Here is a 21,280-nt window from a genome sequence, read left to right on the forward strand (position 1 = left end):
CAGTGCACATCAGGGCACGGTACAGAGCTCAGAACATCAGGGCACAGCACATCATTGTACAGAGCCCAGCACATCAGGGCACGGGGCACATCAGGACACAACACGTACAGGGCACAGCACATCAGGGCCCATCACAGCACATCAGGGCACACCACATTGAGGCACAGGGCACATCAGGACACAACACGGACAGGACACATCACATCAGGGTACATCACAGCACATCAGGGCACACCACATTGAGGCACAGCACAGCACATCGGGGCACGGGGCACATCACATCAGGGTACAGGGCACAGCACATCAGGGCCCATCACAGCACATCAGGGCCCATCACAGCACATCAGGGCCCATCACAGCACATCATCATATTGAGGCACGGCACATCAGGGCACAGGGCACACAGCACATCAGGGCACATAGCACATCGGGGGCACATAGCACATCAGGACAGGGGGCACATACCAGATCAGGAAACATTGTTTACCAGACAGTCATTGTAATGCCCCTGTCGTTCTCTGTAACGACTGGTTCCTTCCCCCTTGCAATTCGTCTCCTCCCACTTCCATTTCTCACGTTCAGGCTCAGTGTACTGAATCGGCCGCGTCACTTCCGGTGCGCGGACGATTGCGTTCCACGCTGGAACGCGGAAGTGCGACCTCACATTCTCCAGCTGAATCCCATCTACTACCTCTATCTAAACCTTTGGACATGGCGGCTAGGTGTTCCACTATTCTTGTAGGACGCCTGCCGCCATCTGGGAGACTGAAGCAAGCCTTACTGCCTACTGCCCTGATACCGCAGCACAACTTACTTCTCATGCACAGCGAAAACCCTGTTCCAACCTCTAGCTTTCTGAATTCAGCACAGCCAGCCCTGCATTTCTCTTGAGTACCTGCTGCTGAATATTCACACAAACTTCTGTTCTACTTCACACCCTCTTGGACTGGAAGTACTAATACCAATTTCATGAAGGAATCTACTCTGCAAACCGCAAATATCTGGTTTATCAATTAACTAACATGCAGTTTATACAGATTTACAAGGCATCTTATCATAGTAATTGCACAACCTGCTCATGAAGTATTTCCTATGTTGGTAGTATTATTTTTGATATACAGCTACACCATAGTTTATCCTCTGTGTTTCCTAGAGACTTTCTTATTAACATATTTGCCTATGAGGGAATAGGCTAAGCACAGAGCAATGCCAATACAATTGAGGATGTGATGATTTGATCCCTAAACTTTCTACACAATATAGAGAGTGACCAAGGGTATCATACCTGAGAAGCCTCTGCAACAAAGGATCCATATCATATACATATAGATTGCACGGTCTTTACATAATAGTGGAACCCAAAGAAAGTTTTTTTTAATGGATCCTGCAGAGTTAGCAAATCATTTGGTTGGACTTTCCCAACGGGTGGACACATTAACCGCTTCCATGAATGAGCTCCGCATTGAAAATGACGCTCTTCGCAATCAGAATTTTGCCCAACCCCGAGACCGCCCTGAACCAAAAGTTTGTTCCCCAGAACCTTTTTCTGGAGATAGAAGAGTTTTCAGACAATTTATTTCTTCATGTAGACTTATGTTTGAACTTTGTCCTCGTACTTACTATTCAGATAGAGTGAGAATTCTCACCTTAATTTCCTACCTCAAAGGTGAACCCAGAGTATGGGCTGACTCATATGTTGAAGAACATGGAGATCTTCTTGGAGCCTTCAATACATTCCTAGATGAAATGTCATTACTCTATGAAGATCCAAATAAGCAACTAACCGCAGAAAATATGATTCGCAATCTAAAGCAAGGCAAAAGACCTGTTGAGGATGAGACACAGTGGACTGACATTGCACTAAGGAATCAGTTTAGGCTGGGCCTCTCTGAGGCAATGAAAGATGAGATTGCTCGAGTTGAGCTTCCCACCTCTCTAGAGGACTTGATGCACCTATCTGTAACCATAGACCGACGTCTTCGTGAGAGAAAGGCTGAACGTGCTATTCAATTCCCACCTACTCCACTCAGAAGATCTAAATCACCACCCAAGGAAGTACCTATGGAGCTGGGTACTATTAGAGGCCCTTTGTCCCCTTCGGAGAGATAACGACGCAGATTAAATAATCTGTGTTTATATTGTTCCGCACCAGACCATGTCGTCTCTACCTGTCCATTACTTAAGAAGAATTCCGAAGGTAACATTTCCAACATTTGTATGCCCACTACTCAACGATCTTCCACTAATTCTTATATTTTTGTTACTCTTACTTTACAGTGGGACCTAGAAAAGATCCGTATTGATGCGATGGTGGATACTGGAGCCTGTGGCAATTTCATAGATTCTGGAATTGTAAATTCCAATAAAATCCCTTTTCTCCTTAAGCAAATACCTTTGTCAGTCACCTTTATTGATGGCTCTAGTTCCTCCTGTGGTCCTGTTTCTTCTCAGACCTCACCCCTTACGGTCTCCTGTGGGAATGGTCACTCTGAGATTCTTTCTTTTGACATCATTCCATCCCCCCTTTTTCCAGTTGTACTCGGATTACCCTGGCTACATGTTCATCAACCCACTATCCAATGGTCTAATAGATCTTTATCTCTACACTCTACTTACTGTAACCAGACCTGTTACACTAACCAACCACTTCTCATTGCCAACACCGATAACTCTGACCTCCCTACTTACCTACTAGATTTTGAAGATGTATTCAGTAAATCTAATGCTAATGTTTTACCACCCCTTCGTGTCTACGATTGTCCTATAGACCTCATTCCTGGTAGTTCTATACCTACAGCAAGAATGTATCCTCTATCGCAACCCGAATTAGTCCATCTCAAAGACTATTTAGATGACAACCTTAAAAAAGGGTTTATCAGACCCTCTACATCACCAGCAAGTGCTGCGATGTTTTTTGTTAAAAACAAAGATGGATCTCTCCGACCTATTATCGACTACAGATCCCTTAACAACATCACAATAAAGAACCGATACCCCTTACCACTCATTCCGGAACTCATTGAGAGACTTCAGACATCAAAAATTTTCACTAAGTTGGACCTCAGGGGTGCTTACAATTTAATTAGGATCCGTCCGGGTGATGAATGGAAAACTGCATTCAAGACCCGGTACGGCCTATTTGAATATTTGGTCATGCCATTTGGTCTTTGCAATGCACCGGCTACCTTTCAATGGTTCATTAATGATATTTTTCGTGACTTGCTTGATGTTTGTGTGGTAATCTATCTGGACGATATCCTGATTTATTCTGACACTATCCAGGATCATCACAAACATGTTAGATGAGTTTTGGCAAGACTCAGAACGCATTCCTTGTATGCCAAATTGGAGAAATGCGTTTTTAGTCAGACTACCATTTCATTCCTTGGCTATCAAATTACCCCTGATGGGATCCAAATGGATCAATCCAAAGTCGACACTATCCTTTCTTGGCCAATTCCAACATCTAGAAAAGCTTTACAACGTTTTTTTTAGGATTTTCGAATTATTACCGCAAATTCATTAAAGATTTTTCATCCACTGTAAAACCATTGACTACTCTAACTAGTACTAAAGTACCCTATCGATGGACTGAGAATGCTCAAAGTTCTTTTGAATCACTAAAAACTTCTTTCACCTGTGCACCCATCTTACAACTACCAGATCCAACATGTCATTTAACCTTAGAGGTTGACTCCTCTCATTTTGCTTTAGGAGCAATTCTATCTCAACGACCCTCTCTATCAGAGCCTTAACATCCTGTCGCATTTTACTCCAGGACTCTATCTCCTTCTGAGAAGAATTATCCCATTGGGGAAAAAGAACTATTAGCTATTAAGGATGCACTAACAAACTGGAGACACCTATTAGAGGGTTCCACTCACCCTATAACAATTCTAACTGATCATCGGAACCTACAACACCTCAAGACTTGTAAGACTCTATCGGCCAGACAAGTTAGATGGAGTTTGTTTTTTGACAGATTCAATTTTTTTATCTCCTACAGACCAGGATCACAGAACACAAAAGCTGATTCCCTTTCCCGAATGTACGAAGACCAGACCACTGATACTCCACCACTCTCCATCATACCTTCCAATCGCATCATTGGTGTTACAACTCCTTTTAGGCAAATGCTATCCCATTCTTTTGCACATAATGTTCCCTCAATACCTCATGACCTTACTAGACAGCCTGACGGTGTATACACCTTCAAAGATAAACTCTATGTTCCTCCTGACCTACAGCTTAAACTTCTTAAACAATTCCATGATTCCCCTTTAGCAGGACATCCAGGGATTAACAAGACCATTCTACTTCTTAAAAGAAATTACTGGTGGCCTCAGATGGGCAAAACCATTCAGGAGTATGTCGGCTCATGTGAAGTCTGTGCCTCCAACAAACACTCAAAAAGACCCCCCTATGGACTTTTATGTTCTCTTCCTATACCTAATAGGCCGTGGGAAGTAATCTCGATGGACTTTATAGTTGATCTCCCGAGATCACAAGGTGCTAACACGATCATGGTGACAGTGGATCTTTTAACCAAGATGGCACACTTTGTTCCTCTAAAAAAAATTACCTACCTCCTTTGAGACAGCTAAAGCCTTCATTGACCACATTCTCAAACTCCATGGAATTCCTACTCAAGTTATTTCAGATCGTGGTTCACAGTTTATCTCTAAATTCTGGAAAGCCCTATGCAAGGCCTTACACATAGACCACCGAATGTCCTCCGCTTACCATCCACAAACAAACGGTCAAACTGAACGTGTAAACCAAATTCTGGAACAATATTTACGATGTTATTGTAGTCACCTCCAAGATGATTGGCATCAATTGCTCCCTTGTGCTGAGTTTGCCTACAACAAACGAAGTTCCTCTTCTAATTTTTCGCCTTTTTACGCTAATTATGGTTATCATCCCAACAGCTTACCTACCTCTTTTCCACCAAATAATGTCCCAGCATTAAAAGATTATCTGACCAATATAAAAGACACTTTGATTGAACTTCGTTCCAATTTATTAGCTGCTCAGCAAAGACAAAAGAAATATTATGACGCTCGCAGAACACCCCCTCCAGTATATAAAATCGGTGATTTAGTATGGCTTTCGACCCGGAATTTACGACTTAAAGTACCATCTAAAAAACTTGGACGGCAGTTCACTGGTCCTTTTCCTATTTTACACATAATCAACTCTAACGCTGTTAGACTAAAGTTGCCTACAAATTGGAAAGTACATCCGACCTTCCATGTCTCCCTCATCAAACCCTACACCTCTAATCCATTTCAAGAAAGATTTCCACAACCCCCTCCACCAATAGAGGTTTTAGGTGAAACGGAATATGAGGTTGAAAAGATTCTTAATTCCAGGAGACGCGGTTCAAATCTACAATACTTGGTCCGTTGGCTTGGTTACAGTGAACAGGATGGTTCCTTCCCCCTTGCAATTCGTCTCCTCCCACTTCCATTTCTCACATTCAGGCTCAGTGTACTGAATCGGCCACGTCACTTCCGGTGCGCGGACGATTGCGTTCCACGCTGGAACGCGGAAGTGCGACCTCACATTCTCCAGCTGAATCCCATCTACTACCTCTATTTAAACCTTTGGACATGGCGGCTAGGTGTTCCACTATTCTTGTAGGACGCCTTCCGCCATCTGGGAGACTGAAGCAAGCCTTACTGCCTACTGCCCTGATACCGCAGCACAACTTACTTCTCATGCACAGCGGAGACCCTGTTCCAACCTCTAGCTTTCTGAATTCAGCACAGCCAGCCCTGCATTTCTCTTGAGTACCTGCTGCTGAATATTCACACAAACTTCTGTAGAAAGTAGAAACTTCACACCCTCTTGGACTGGAAGTACTAATACCAATTTCATGAAGGAATCTACTCTGCAAACCGCAAGTATCTGGTTTATCAATTAACTAACCTCAAATAACCTGCATGCAGTTTATACAGATTTACAAGGCATCTTATCATAGTAATTGCACAACCTGCTCATGAAGTATTTCCTATGTTGGTAGTATTATTTTTGATATACAGCTACACCATAGTTTATCCTCTGTGTTTCCTAGAGACTTTCTTATTAACATATTTGCCTATGAGGGAATAGGCTAAGCACAGAGCAATGTCAATACAATTGAGGATGTGATGATTTGATCCCTAAACTTTCTACACAATATAGAGAGTGACCAAGGGTATCATACCTGAGAAGCCTCTGCAACAAAGGATCCATATCATATACATATAGATTGCACGGTCTTTACAGTCATTGTTTACTAGCGCAGGAAGCGTGTGTAATAAGTTCTCGCTCATGTCACGCTGCAGCTGCTCCCCACCCCCCGGCCGACCCCTCCTCTCTTCTCGTCCATCCCAGATGATGTCACAAGCAAATGGAGATGGACGAGAAGAGAGGAGGGACCACCGACCGGCCCACTGAGCCATTGGCCCACCGGGAATCTCCCAGTAGTCCCGATGGCCAGTCCATTCCTGCCTTGGAACAATCAGTAGGGAAATGGTAGCTCTCTAGCTCAAAGTGAATCGAGCACTGATTGACGAAGCCCCGTCAAGCTTTAGGATCACCAGAAAAGCAAGGCAGTGGAGGCAGCTGGAAATTCAAAGGACTGCCCTCCACATGAGGGACCGTGGGAGCCAGAGTAGCAGGAACCGGAACAGCAGCCAAGCGGAGGGTGTGGAAGTGGGCACAACCTGCAGCTGGTCCAAACGGGAGATAAATTCCTGCAGACACTGCAAAATTGGTTTTTGATAGGCCTGCTGGACATGAACTTTCCGTGCCTAGCACTGAAGTTGTTCCAGAAGAGGCTGTGGTGTCTCAGAGGAGCTCATGGCCTGAGCAAACTGCCAAGAGTTTGTAATAGTAAGCCCTTTGTGACCCACCAACTTGGGGTTCCCCAGGAAGCGGAGTCAAAGCCCCAGCCTGTTTCTTCACCAGAGCCCCTGATGGTGGGGAAGGACTTACAGCAAGCTGGAACCAGGTCACGGCCCCCAGGTATGCCCAGCTGAGAATGCGGAGACCAACACGTGTGCAGAGTACAAGCAGCAGGAGACAACCGTAAACCCAGGAGAGAAGCTGAGGTCAGGGCAAGTAGCGAACAAGCATAGACAGTAAATTAGGCCAGGTCGGTATACGGGTAGTCTGATACAGGATACACAAGAGACAAGCGACCAGGAGCTCAGAGAACTTTGAAGTTGCTCAGGCAAGGAGCATTGCACGGAACATGTGTGTATATAGAGAAGCAAACAAGGAGGTGACTCGGGAAGTAATAGAGGGCAAAATTATATAAACCCACGGTGGAGTAGGCGACGCCGAAAGGTGAGCAGAGAAGCCAAACACCAGATCAGTCACAGATCTGCAGCAAGGAGGCAAGAATTTCACAACAGAAATCTGCAGGCTAGTCCGTGACACTCCAAAGGTCACGTAGACCTGCAGGTTAACGATCCAAACCAAATTTCCCACAGCATTAAAATCCCCCACAGCCAGAAAAGGAACCCCAGGCCAACAAATGGGCCATAACATACACACATATATATATATATATATATATATATATATATATATATATATATATATATATATATATATATATATATATATATATATCATACACACACACACATTTCCTAATATACATAAAAGACATGGTATATCCAGGGGCGGATCCAGGGCAATTTCTCCCCCTGAGAAAATGAGCGGGTGAGTGCCGGCGGGTGAGCGGGAGGACGGGCCGGCTGATGAGTGAGCAATCATGCCGGGCAGTAAGGCTGGTGAGCGGGCTGGCGTGTCACTGAGGGAGCAGGCAGGTGTTCTGTCGGGAAGCCACCACTACCCATCTGAATATACAACTGAAGTGACGTTGCGTCACAGCCATCTTGGTACACCCGCACTTGTCCACAGCAAGCCTAGGGTTAGAAGTTGGCAAGCGGACATCTTTATACACCCACCAAGTCTTGCTTTTCACAGTTATTTTTAACAGTAATATAGGATTTTTTGTACTCACCGTAAAATCCTTTTCTCTGAGTCCATGGACGGACACAGCTTCTTAAATCTTGACAAGTGGGTTATGTTCCCTGTTTACAGGAGAGGACTAGGCAGAAACATGTTAGATAATTAAATATATGTTACATTAACAGAGTTGAACAGCCCCACCCAGGGGGCGGTCCCTCCCGACATAACCCTCCTCACTGCAGCATGCAGCCTCCGTTCTTAACAAGCAGTACAAACCTAAAAAGGAGGGGTGGGTGCTGTGTCCGTCCATGGACTCAGAGAAAAGGATTTTACGGTAAATACAAAAAATCCTATTTTCTCTTATCGTCCATGGACGGACACAGCTCCTTAAATCTTGACAAGTGGGACGTCCCCAAGCAGTGTCAAAAACGAGGGGTGGGAAATATATCAGTAAAACCAATTTTAACTTCACCCCAAAACAAGCAGAGCTCCTCAACGGAGGAGTTGCAAACTCAAACAACTCTGTGGAGCAGCTGAGGAAGCAACTACAATGGAGGAACGGCAAAAAGTCGCCGATACAGACTCCACAGGGCCACCACCGCGACTTACGCGTCTGTACCAGACCACTAGACCTGGCCACGAACTTTGACACCCTTGCGGTGTAGATGAGCGGCCAGGAGATCCATGCCCTGTGAGGCTCACCTCCTGCAAGGGAGCCAAAATACCCAAAGCACAAAGAACGGTCGCCCTGGTCCAGCATCTGGCGACTCCAGTAGTCCACCTCCCAGAATACCTGATGGTAGACCGAAGCCACGGCCGTGGCGTTGTCCGGCTGAAACCAGATCGGACGACCTTGCAACCTCCTCGACCATGAGGAGAAGCATAGCCTGATCAACACAAAATAGTAGGACAATGAACGGTAGACAGCACCTGGTCTCCCACCCAGGCACTAGCCAGGCCTGACCCTGGGTAGCGACCGAGACCAGACGAGAGTGTGGCCGTAGATCCAGGCAAGTCCAGTGACTCAGGGCCGACTGAACCCCCCCAGGTTCACAACCTGTGAGGCTGGCATCCGTCGTAAACACCGACCACTGGAAGGAAGAAACAACTTCCTGGACCGAAGAGTGGGGGATCTCCGTCACCAACTCAGAGAGACTATGAAGACCAGACGAAGCTACACACTACACATTGCGAAACGCGTTGACGCCACGCAGTGCCGAGACGCCGCCGAAATCATTCCCCGACCTAGCGGGTGATTTGAAGAGGATGGGCTTTGCACGATACTGTGCGACAGCGTGTGCCTGACATATGAAAGGATATAATGCCAGCTATCAGAGAAGCACAGCATATAACCACAGCATACAACCGACGGCTCGGCAACCTACCTATCCATTCCCCAGCAGAGGTGTATCTGGATATCACAGACGCCGAAACATGGGGTATATTACAATCTGAAGGTAGAAGATAAGCCCGCATATCACAATCTCCCAATCCACGGAGGTGGTAAGGTGATCAACACTTTTCTGTGTTTAAGCCGTAGACTGTGTGCCTATGAACTGTGTAGTATATAGCTACGAGGACTTTGAACATAGCATCATTGAATATCTTTCAGCATTCATGACACTGATTGAATCAAGATGTTCATCTCAGCTCAGGCACTTTGCTGATCTCTCTGTGATTTATATCCAACAGAAGTGATTGTATTGGAGCAGTTGGAGCCAATAATGACTTTAGAGAAATCTTTCCTCTTTGAATAGCTCACATACAGGACTGTCCGATTATTGCAATCTTCTGAGCTATCACAGTTTTAGGTCAACTGCAGATCCCTGGCACTTTCATAATTGCTTTAGGATTAGATCTATTAGCAATCAGGCACTATTATCTAGCCCTTCATTACACTATCTACAATTTAAAATTCCTTTTTTTCCCCCCGCGGGGACGCACATACTGACAGTTCCCAATTTATTCATCATGATTATTTAATCAAACTACACAGTGACTTACCGTGCAGGAACTTCAGTAGTGGGATTAACTTGGCGTCCGGCTGCCTTTAGTTATTTGTTGTTTGTTAGTCTATGTTTTTTATGTGTTGTTTGTCTGCACATACACAATAAACTTTGTTTATTGATGCAACACTTGCCGGCAAATCCATAGTTGGTTTTTAGTATTAGCTATTGACAGCATATATTGTAATTTTTTCACCCTAGTATTATCTTTTGTACTATTTAATAAACTCTTTGACCCTTGTTAATTTTATAGCCTGAGAGAGTGCTGTAACAATCTGATTCTACATGTAGGTTCGGGAGGGAAATATAGGAGCTGAGTAAGTGTGAGCAGGACATCGTCTGCAAATAGAGAAATCTTAAAGTCCCTAATACGGACTGGGATGCCATTAATATTTAGATTTTGTCTAATATGGGCAGCTAGGAGCTCAATACATAGGGCATAGAGGAGAGGGGAGAGTGGGCTGTTGTGTACCGTTGGTGATGAGTAAGGTGAGAGAAAAGGCAAACTGGGTCCTGACTAAGGTTGAGGGAGACGAGTATAAATGGGTAATGGCTTGAAGGAAGGGCCTGTCAGAGGGGAATAAACCCCACTTGATCCTTATGAATCAGTGACGGCATGAAGTTGTTTAATCTATTTGCTAGTTGTTTAGTAAAAAAAAAATTCCGTAAGTCAGTATTCAGGAGCGCAATTGTCCTGTAATTAGGACACAATGTATGGTGCTTTCTTGGTTTGGGGATCATTGTAAGGAAAGAGGTCTACATGTCTCTCGGGATGGATGTTCTGGCCATGAAGGAGTTGAACAGAGGGGTGATATGGGGGATTGGTTGCCATTTAAAAGCATTTGAAATAATTTTAGCTGAGCAGCCTATCAGTTTCTGCACTTCTTTTTATGTTTCCCCTCTCCGATCAACTTTTTTAGTCACTGTTCTTCCGAATAAGAATGGGTTCAGGCGTGTTCACAATTCCACGTGCCCATGCCCGCCAGGTGGCCGACACTCCACAGCGCTAATCGCAGGCAGTGAGACATTTCCCGATCCTTGGCTGCACAGATCGGGAAATGCCTTACTACCTGTGATTAGAACTGTGGAGTGTCAGCTTCCTGGCAGCCACGGGCACGTGGAGTTATGAACACGCCTGAGCTCATCCTTACTTCTGAACAATGTCTTGAACAACCCATTTTACTAAGATTATTTATACCCAGCATGTACAACTGCTTTCGTCCTTAACCACTTCCTGCCTGCCATATAGCAGAATGCAATGTGGCAATTAGTCTGACACACTGCATCTCCAATCCTGGTAAAAAGTCTCTGACTTTGGCCATTAACCATGTGATCAGCTGTGTCCAATCACAGCTGATCACATGGTAACCAAGAAGAGCCATTTATCGTCCTTTCCGCTACTCGCATTTACAAGCGCGAGTAGAGGAGAGACGATCAGCTGCTCTCCTGACAGGGGGGTCTGCGCTGATAAGCAGCACATTGACTATCAGTGCAGACCCATAGACGATGCCCGCTGGAGACCACCAGGTATGCCCACCAGAGAGATCAATCAGTGCCCATTAGAATGCCACTCTGTGCCCATCAGTGATGCCTGTCAGTGCCTCCTGATCAGTGCCATCTATCAGTGCTGCCCATCAGTGCCACCCATCAGTGCTGTGGGAAAACGAAAATTAAACAAAATGTCATTTTGGCTACAGTGTTGCATGGCTGCACAATTCTCATTCAAAGTGTGACCGTGCTGAAAGCTGAAAATTGGACTGGGCAGGAAGGGAGTAAAAGTGCCCTGTATTGAAGTGGTTAAATAAGGGCCACCTGTTTTTCACAGACTGATGACCTCACTAATTGAACGCCACACTGCTATTTTGAACACGCCCGTTTCAATTACACAGTATCAGCAGCATGCATGTCACAACTGTTGGGTCTGTTGGTTTTCTATTACTCTACTACACCTACAAGTAATTTTTTTTGCCATTTAGAAATATAAATTATACCAAAAACAGTGACTGATCTGGTTGGTGAAGTTGAACTGCTATTATTTTGAACACAACTGTATGTAATGATCTTTACATTGCAGGCAGTATGCACTTACCTTAGTTCATGCTCTTGTTTGATCTCCTCTACTGTTAGGTTGTAGAAATCATCCGTTAAAGAAAATTGGGTGGCTTGAAGTGATGGTGCAAAAATTCGAGGCTGCCTCTCAAGAGTGGCCTGAATAGGCTGTCCATTTAACAATGAATCCCGGTACCTTTGCAAGTTATTCACACTTTTAACTGCTTCATTGCTCAGCACAAATAATTCATCTTGCACATCTAATAGGTTACATGGTACATACAAGACAAAATAAGGGAACTTTAACTTTTTAAAATATCTTGCATAGTGAAAATTTGAACGCCTTTAAAGAGTCAAAATATCTGACCTTGTCCAGGCAAAGCCAACATCATCTTCTCAAATCCAACTGCGTCAAAAAATTCAAGTGATCCTTCTAAAATGTTAATTCTTTCCTATAAATCATAAACAAAAGAATACACAAATGAACTAGAAAGTGAAATTTTGGACTTTGCCACTTTGGACTTTACACTAAATCCCAGCTTTACCTGAAAAACTTTGTTGGAGAATCGAATGGTGCGATACCTCTCCTCATTCGGACTAGCAATTATATTATCAAGATACCTCAGAAGTAAAATAGATAAAGAGGTTATTTAAAAATAAATATGTGTAAAAGAAACATGCCACTAAATCTACATTATTTAACTAGTTGCCGACCACCCACTGCAGTTATACTGTGCTCTGCCTGTGTAATGTAAATTAATGTTTTCCTATAACTTATTTTTTAATCCATTGATTCGTGAAACATACACGCTTGTATGCTATTAGATATCTTTTCTCCAGTTATTACTTCCACGTACTCCCGGATTTCCTGCCAGTATTCCTTTATCTTTGGACAGTCCCACCATATATGTGTAGTTGTTCCAATCTGTCAACATTCTCTCCAACACAATGGGGTTTTATCTTTACTATATCTATGGATCACTTCAGTCGTCCTATGCCATCTCGAAATGCATTTGTAGTTAATTTCAATTGTATTCATATCGGTTGCGGTGTTATGTACGGATGCTATTATTCTTTCGAATTGTTGATCCTCAAATTTCTTGTTTATTTATTTTTCCCACTTCTCTATAAAACAGGGTCTTCCTTGTAGCTCTGTTTCTGTCAGGATTCGATATACTCTTGATATCACGTGCCTTAATGGGGTTTGTATAGAACATAATTTTTCTAGTGCTGTTAATTCGTTTTCATCTCTTATTGGTGAGGTTATTGAATTTACCAGATGTTTTAATTGTAAATATTCCCATTTGTTGATATCCCACCTGTTTTTTTCCTTTTTATCCAAGCGTGTTTTTATCTTTCCCTGTTCTGTGATACATGTGCTGCCCCTCTTTTATTTGCCCACCAAAACCCTATTCCCTGGAATAAAAAAAATAGTTTCCGTAAGTGTAATTAAAGGTGAATTATAAGTCCATTTATTCTGTCTGTAAATTAAATCCCAAACTTTGAAGACATTTTTCGTTAGTCCGTGCGTGTCCACATCACATACTCTATATTTGCGTGGTATCCAAACGTTTTTGTGCAGTATTGTTTTACCTATAATATTTTCCATTCAAATCCATTTTTTCTCTTTATTTCCCCATTCTACCATTCGTGCAATAAACGTGGCCTTATAATATCTATTTATATCTGGTGCTGCTAATCCTCAGTGTTTTTTTCCTAATGTTATCGTTGCAAAATTTACTCTTGGATTTTTATTTTTCCCATATATATTTTTATCAGCATTGTTTTAATAGTCTTAAAAAAACTCTGTGGAATGTCTATGGGTAACATCTGGAATTTATATGTTATTTTTTGGGAGGATAGCCATCTTGAAAACATTTATCCTTCCTAGCCATGAAAGTGGTCTTGTTCTTTTTTAGGTCTGTTTTTATCTCATTTAGCAGGGGGATGTAGTTAGCAAGATACAGGCCATCTACTGTAGATGTCAGTTTAACCCCAAGATAAGTCAACTCTCCACTCACCCACGTAAATGGATATTGTTTTTGCAACATTCTTCTTTCTTCTCCACCCCTATATTTAAAATTTCTGTTTTTCTAGGATTTATTTTGAAGTACGAAAGTTCTCCGTAATTTTTTATTTCCTTAGCTTTGTTTGGCAAGGTCACCCTTGGGTTAGTTATGTACATTAATTTGCCTATTCTCACCCCTTCTATATTTTGGTTATTTCGCAATCATGCCAGAAAAGGTTCCAGCATTAATACATATAGAAGTGGCGAGAGCGGGCACCCTTGTCTAGTCCCGTTGTGCATTTCAAAGGGCGCTGACATCTTACCATTAACCTTGACCATTGCCATTGGTCTACAGTACAGATTTTGTATCCAATGTCTAATCTTAGATCCCATTCCCAGATGTTGAAGTGTGTCCATCATAAATCCCCAGTCGACCTTGTCAAATGCTTTCTCAGCATCTATTGACAGGAGTAAGACTCGTGTTTCTGCAGTAGTAATATAGTTTTCAAACTATTGTCTCTCCCTTCTCTTCCGGGTATAAACCCTGTCTGATCCGGGTCAACCCAATCTGGCATTAGGTTCTTTAGTTGGGTGGCTAGGATTTTTGCATATAGTTTTGTGTCAGCATTTAGTAGTGCTATAGGCCTATAGCTAGAACATAATGTCTTGTCTTTTCCGGGTTTTGGTATTATAGTGATATGGGCCATTAAAGATTTGCGTCGTATTTCCTCTTCTTCCCATATTTTGTTAAAGTAGTCAGAATTTTTTTATAGTATTTGATGGTGAACCCATCTGGTCCAGGACTTTTCCCTGTAGGTGTTTCTTTCAATGCTCTTATAATTTCTTCCTGTGTAATTACTGCTTCCAAAGCTGTCAGGCGTTCTTCATGTATTTTTGGCAATTTTGCGTTCTTTAAATATTCTTGTATTTTTTCTTGTCTCTTCTCCTTGTGTATATCTTCCTTTCTAATTGCGTATAATGCACTATAGTATGTTTGGAATGCCGCTGCGATATCTTCTGTTTTATTCACCATTTCTCCTCTTCCATTCTTTATCTTCTCTATATAGTTTAATCACTTGTTACGCCCTAACATTTTTGCAAGGTATTTCCTCCTTTGTATCTGTCTTTTCTAAGTCTATTAAACTCCTTTCTTGTTTCCTGTTCCATAAGATCTTTCAATAATTCCCCTTTTAGTATTAAAGGATCACTAAAGGAAAAAAAATGTTTTGCTGAAATGACTGTTTACAGGGTATAGAGACATACAAATTAACTGATTCCCTTTAAAAATGATTAAAAATAGATTAAATTCAATCATATAATGTGCCTGTAGTTTCATTTTCGTTTTTAAACTGGTTTTATGTTTATATGAAGTAAAGAGACACAAGAACAAAAACAAACAAATCCAGGGCAGTGTTTTGTTTTTAAAATGAATCTGATTGGTTCTGTTAAGTTTTAGACACACAGTAATGACAGCTTAGACCACCGTGAAAATCTCCCAGTATGATGGTTATGAGGAGCCAGACAACCAGGAAGTGTGGAGATCAGAGCAGTTTTACAGCAACATCAAAGCAAAAACGAGCAATGAGGACATGAAACCAGGACTGCAGTAAGGTAAAGGAAGCTATTTAGCTAAAAAAAAATCCTTTAGTGCCCCTTTAAAAGCTCGTTGGGTTTCCTTTTCCACATTTCTTTTATGTCTTTGTTCCAGGTCATGTATTTCTTTTAAGTTTTTTTGCATAATAGTTTTTCTTTCTTTCTTTTTCCTAGACCCAATAGCTATCAATTGGCCCCTAATAACGGCCTAATGTGCTTCCCAGATTGTTGCTGAGCTTACTTCTGATGTATCATTGGTCAGGAAATATTGGTAAATTTCCATTTTTATAATGTTCTCTACTTCTTGATCTTCAATTATTTCTTCTTTTTTTCTCCATGGTCCTCTCCCCGGCGCTTCTCTTTTTAATTTTAAATTCATTGTCACTGGGGCATGATCTGATATTGTAGCTATTTCTATTGATGTTTCCGTAACTACATCCAGTGCTCTATGTTCGATCAGTATGTAGTCCAGTCTGGAGTACATTCCGTGTATCATTGAGTGGTATGTAAAGTCCTTTACACTAGGATGTTGGATCCTCCAGACGTCTACTAATTGATGTTCAAATAATTTTCCTTTTACCCTTTTGATACTTTTTTTTCCCTTATCAACAGCCATGGTAAAGTTTAAATCTCCAACCAGTATTAAGTAACCTTTCTTGAATTCACCTAATTCCTTTAACCACTTGACAACTGGGCACTTAAACACCCTTAATAACCAGACCAATTTTCAGCTTTTGGTGCTCTCACATTTTGAATGACAATTACTCAGTCATGCAACACTGTATCCATATGAAATTTTCGTCCTTTTTTCACACAAATAGAGCTTTCTTTTGGTGGTATTTTATCACCTCTGCGTTTTTTTTCTATAAATGAAAAAAGAACTTAAATTTTGTAAAAAAACATTTTTTTCTTAATTTCTATTATAACATTTTGCGAAAAAGTAATTTTTCTTCATAAATTTGGCCAAAAATGTATACTGCTACATATCTTTGGTAAAAAAAATAAAATAAAGTGTGGATATTATTTAGTCTGGGTGAACGTTATAGGGTCTACAAGCTATGGTGCCAATTACTAAAAATGTATCAATTTGATCACACCTGATGTACTGACAGTACATTTCTTGAGACCCATTTCTTGAGACCCTAACAAGCCAGTAAAGTACAAATACCCCCCAAATCACCCCTTTTTGGAAAGTAGACATGCCAAGGTAGTTAGTAAGAGGCATAGTTAGTTTTTTGAAGTTGTCATTTTCCCCAAAAATTGTCATTATAACAGGTTATTCTTTCTCATATGGCATGCACATTCCACAAATGACACCCCAAAATATATTCTGCTGCTCCTCCCCGAGTATGGCGATACCACATGTGTGAGACTTTTACATAACCTGGCCACATACAGAGGCCCAACACTGAAGTAGCAACTTCAGGCGTTCTAGGAGCATAAATTACACAACTAATCTCTCAACCATCTATTACACTTTTGAAGGCCCTGGAGCACCAAGACAATGGAAACGCCCACAAAGTGACCCCATTTTGGAAATCTAACACCCCAACGTATAATCTATGAGGCATAATGAGTCTTTTGAATGGTTCATTTTTTTCCAGATGTTTTTGGAAAATGTGAAAAAAAAAATTAAAACGCATTTTTTTTACACAAAGTTGTCCATTTATAGGATATTTCCAACACATAGCATATACATAGCAAAAATTACACCCCAAAATATATTCTGCTGCTCCTTCTGAGTATGGTGATACCACATGTGTGAGACTTTTACATAACCTGGCCACATACAGAGGCCCAACACTGAAGTAGCAACTTCAGGGGTTACACAACTAATCTCTCAACCACCTATTACACTTTTGAAGGCCCTGGAGCACCAGGACAATGGAAACGCCCACAAAGTGACCCCATTTTGGAAAGCTAACACCCCAACGTATAATCTATGAGGCATAATGAGTCTTTTGAACGGTTCATTTTTTCCCCAGGTGTTTTTGGAAAATGTGGGAAAAAAATGAAAATGCATTTTTTTTTACACAAAGTTGTCTATTTATAGGATATTTCCAACACATAGCATGTACATAGCAAAAATTACACCCCAAAATATATTCTGCTGCTACTTCTGAGTATGGCGATACCACATGTGTGATTTTTTTAAAAGCCTGGCCACATAGAGGCCCAACATCCACGAAGAACCATCAGGTGTTCTAGGGACATAAATTACACATCCAATTTCCTTACAATCTATCACATTTTTGAAGGCCCTTCATATTTCTAAACACAGCATGTACATACCAAGAATTAAACCCTAAAATACATTCTGCTGAGTAATGGGTAAAAAAAAAAAAAAAAAAAGATTACTTGTGGTTTTAGTAGTGCAATTTTCCACAGGAGGGGAGCCCTGATCCAGGCAGCAGGCAGGGGCGTGGTCAGCGACAGTGAATGGAATTGTCCAGGCAGCAGGCAGGAATATTGTCCATAGTCAGTGCAGGCAGGGATACTGTCCATATACAGTCCAGGGCCAGTGCAAGTAGAAACATTGCCAGCAGTGCCAAATATTGGTCCTGGTAGTAAGCAGGTACATGGTCCCAGTAGCAGGCCAGGAAAGAATGGGGACAGGGGTATAGGCTTCTCCCACCCAAATCTCTTTGAAGCCTCCGGGCAACCAGACCCTAATCTGGAAATGAGAAAACTAAAAAAATGTGTTTTCTTTATCCAGAAAAACAATTCTGGAGCCCCTCACATATGTGAGACCCCTGTGTTCCAACTAGCATAGCAGGGTAAAAAATCAATCCAAGAGGCAGGCAAAAAATGTAGTCAAACAGTCCAGAGTCAGTTCCAGAGCAGGCAGAGGTAGGTACAGTTAAGCGTTAGGCAGAAGCGTGGTCGTATAACAGGCCAGGGTCAGTTCCAGAGCAGGCAGATGTAGGTACACTTAAGCGTTAGGCAGAAGCGTGGTCGTATAACAAGCCAGGGTCAGTTCCGGAGAAGGCTGAGGTATTTTTAGCATTAGGCAGAAGCTTGGTCGTATAACAGTCCAGGGTCGGTTCCAGAGAAGGCAGAGGTATGTACAGTGCAGTGGCATAAGGGGTGTGGAGGAAAATGACAGAAAATTATAATTTTGTTTACCATACTTCCCTAATAATGTTAAGCAGTATGGTAACGGCGGAAACATACACCTAAACAGAGGCCTGGTTGGGAAGGACAATTAGGACAATAAACTGTGGTGTCTCTTCTGACTCCTCCTCTGGAGCACACCCAGCATTTCTTCTGACGTCTTGTGCCTGTTTCACGGGGTTTTTTTCTCAGGAAAGTGGCGTTCGTGGAGTCTGCTCACGCAATCAGAGCGTATATTTTCAGGTGGGCTTTCAGGGTACAAAAGGGCGGTGACAACTTCTTCTTGGTATTGCAGATAGGATACAGGGTTTTCTGTAGATTTTTTGTAAAAAACATAAGTGTTATACAAGGCCAAAGTGAAAAAATAAATGGAAACTTTTTTATACCAGTGGCGGGATTTTCTTGTGGCAAGGTAGGGTTCAATCATCTGATCATTGAAGTCCACTCCCCCCATAAACAAATTATAATCGTAGATGCATGCTGGTTTCTGGACTGGGTCACTTCTTCTGTGGACTTCCACGTAGATGTCGTTGTGGATCATTGTAAGCATGTGGACATTTCGTTTGTCCCTCCACCTGACAGCCAATATCTCCTGGTTATGCCGACTCCCCTCATCTTAGCTTCTCATTGACCAGTTTTTGTGGGAAGCCCTTTCTATTGGCTCTTACTTTGCCACATGCTGGGGTGTCCCTCAGGTGAAGATTGTGAAACAGGGGCAGGCTAGTGTAAAAATTATCCACATAAAGGTGGGTATCCTTTTCCAAGAAGTGGATAGACAAGCTCCCAGACCACTTTTCCGCTGGCTCCGATATACTCTGGGCATTCAGGGGGATGCAGTTGGGAGTCCTTCCCTTCGTACACCAGGAAGCCGTAAATGTATCCTGTTCCTCGGTCACAAAGTTTGTACAGTTTAACCCCATATCAGGCCCTTTTGCTGGGGATAAACTGTTTGATGCCCAGCCTGCCTGAGAATTTTACAAGGGACTCATCTACGGAGATATTCTGTTCGGGGATATATAACTGGGGAAATTTTTCAGAGAAATAATTTAGGAGTGGCCGAATTTTAAATAATTTGTCAAAAGCTGGGTCATTTCGGGGAGGGCACTGGGTGTTATCGTTATAGTAGAGGAACCACATTATCATTAGGTATCGGGATCTGGGCATACTGGATGAGAAGACTGGCATGTGGTGGATGGGTTGGTAGACCAGTAGGAGTACATTTGTTTTTTTTTGTGAGTCCCATATTGAAAGTTAGGCTCAAGAAAATTTTGAATTCCTCTACAGTTAGTTCTCTCTACTCAAAGGGACGGGCATAACTGGAACCAGGGTTGCTTACTATAAACTGCTGTGCATAGAAGTTGCACTGGGCCACAATGGACAATAGAAAGTCTTCTGTAAAAATCAAATGAAAAAAATCGAGCATGGCAAAATAGTCAGTGTTCACCTGGACACCTGGCTGGGCGGTGAATTTTCTGCTCCGGAATTAGGGGGAAGCCACAGGGGGTTTTGAAGGGAAGGCTGGCATGGCCCCTATCCCTTTGGGGCTGAGATGACACCCTACTGGTGCACGGCACTGTTCTCGGGGTGGACGGCACTGCTCTCAAGGTGGATGGCCCTGCTTTGCTGGTAGTAGGCTGCTGCTCCACGCCAGAACGCCTTCTTTTCACGGGGACATTTTACTCTTCCGATTCTGTGTCAGACCCACTGCTTGTAACAGGTTCATAGGCTGAATCTGACAGAGACTCAGTGAGCTCCCCGCTGCTCTCATCGGTCATGCATAGAAGTTGGTAGGCCTCCTCACTAGTGAATTTTTTTTGCCATACTGGTGGCTGGTGAGGCTGCACTGCAGAGCACTGTGGTGGCAGCACTGATGGGCGCAGGTGGCACTGATGGGCACAGGCAGCACTGCAGTGGTGCAGATAAACACTGATGGGCACAAGTGGCGCAGATGAGCACTGATGGGCACAGGTGGCACTGGTGTGGCACTGTAATGGCACTGGTGTGGCTCTGGTTGAAGCGGTGTGGCTCTGGTGGCACTGCTTAGAATACAGGCGACACTGGTGGGCACAGGCGTCACTGATGTGGCACTGAAGTGGCGCAGATGAGCACAAGTGGTGAAGATGAGCACTGATGGGCACAGGTGGCATTGGTGTGGCTATGTAGTGGCACTGGTGTGGCTCTGTAGTGGCACAGAGGTGGCACTGTAGGCACTGGTGGCACAATTCTGGCACTTGGGGGAATGCTGGGCACTGCTAGGCACTTACGATTGGCACAGGGTCACTCTCCTCTCACGCTGCATCTGTGTGAGGAGAGGAGAGCATGAACTTGCAATGACTGATGGGCGTCACGGATGGGCACTGATAGGCGGCACGGATAGGCGGCATGGATGGGCTTGGATAGGATGCACGGATAGGTGGCACAGATGAGCACAGATAGGCGGCACGGATGGGCACGGATAGGCGGCACGGATGGGCACTGATAGGCGGCACGGATGGGCACTGATAGGCGGCACGGATGGGCAGCATGGATGGGCACTGAT

General features: G+C 43.0%; 1 protein-coding gene across 2 annotated transcripts in view; it reads right to left on the bottom strand.

The window, feature by feature from the left end:
- Positions 1–21,280, bottom strand: part of UBXN6 (UBX domain protein 6) — a 479,989-nt gene that overhangs the window by 154,567 nt on the left and 304,142 nt on the right. For both annotated transcript variants that reach the window (XM_040322526.1, XM_040322525.1), the window contains exons 7-9: positions 12,572–12,647; positions 12,394–12,478; positions 12,067–12,286 (exon numbers count right to left, since the gene is read on the bottom strand). In XM_040322526.1, the coding sequence (XP_040178460.1) occupies positions 12,067–12,286; positions 12,394–12,478; positions 12,572–12,647 (381 nt within the window). The remainder of the gene's footprint in view (positions 1–12,066; positions 12,287–12,393; positions 12,479–12,571; positions 12,648–21,280) is intronic.

Source organism: Rana temporaria, chromosome 1 (assembly GCF_905171775.1).
Source record: "Rana temporaria chromosome 1, aRanTem1.1, whole genome shotgun sequence".
NCBI classification, from domain to species: domain Eukaryota; kingdom Metazoa; phylum Chordata; class Amphibia; order Anura; family Ranidae; genus Rana; species Rana temporaria.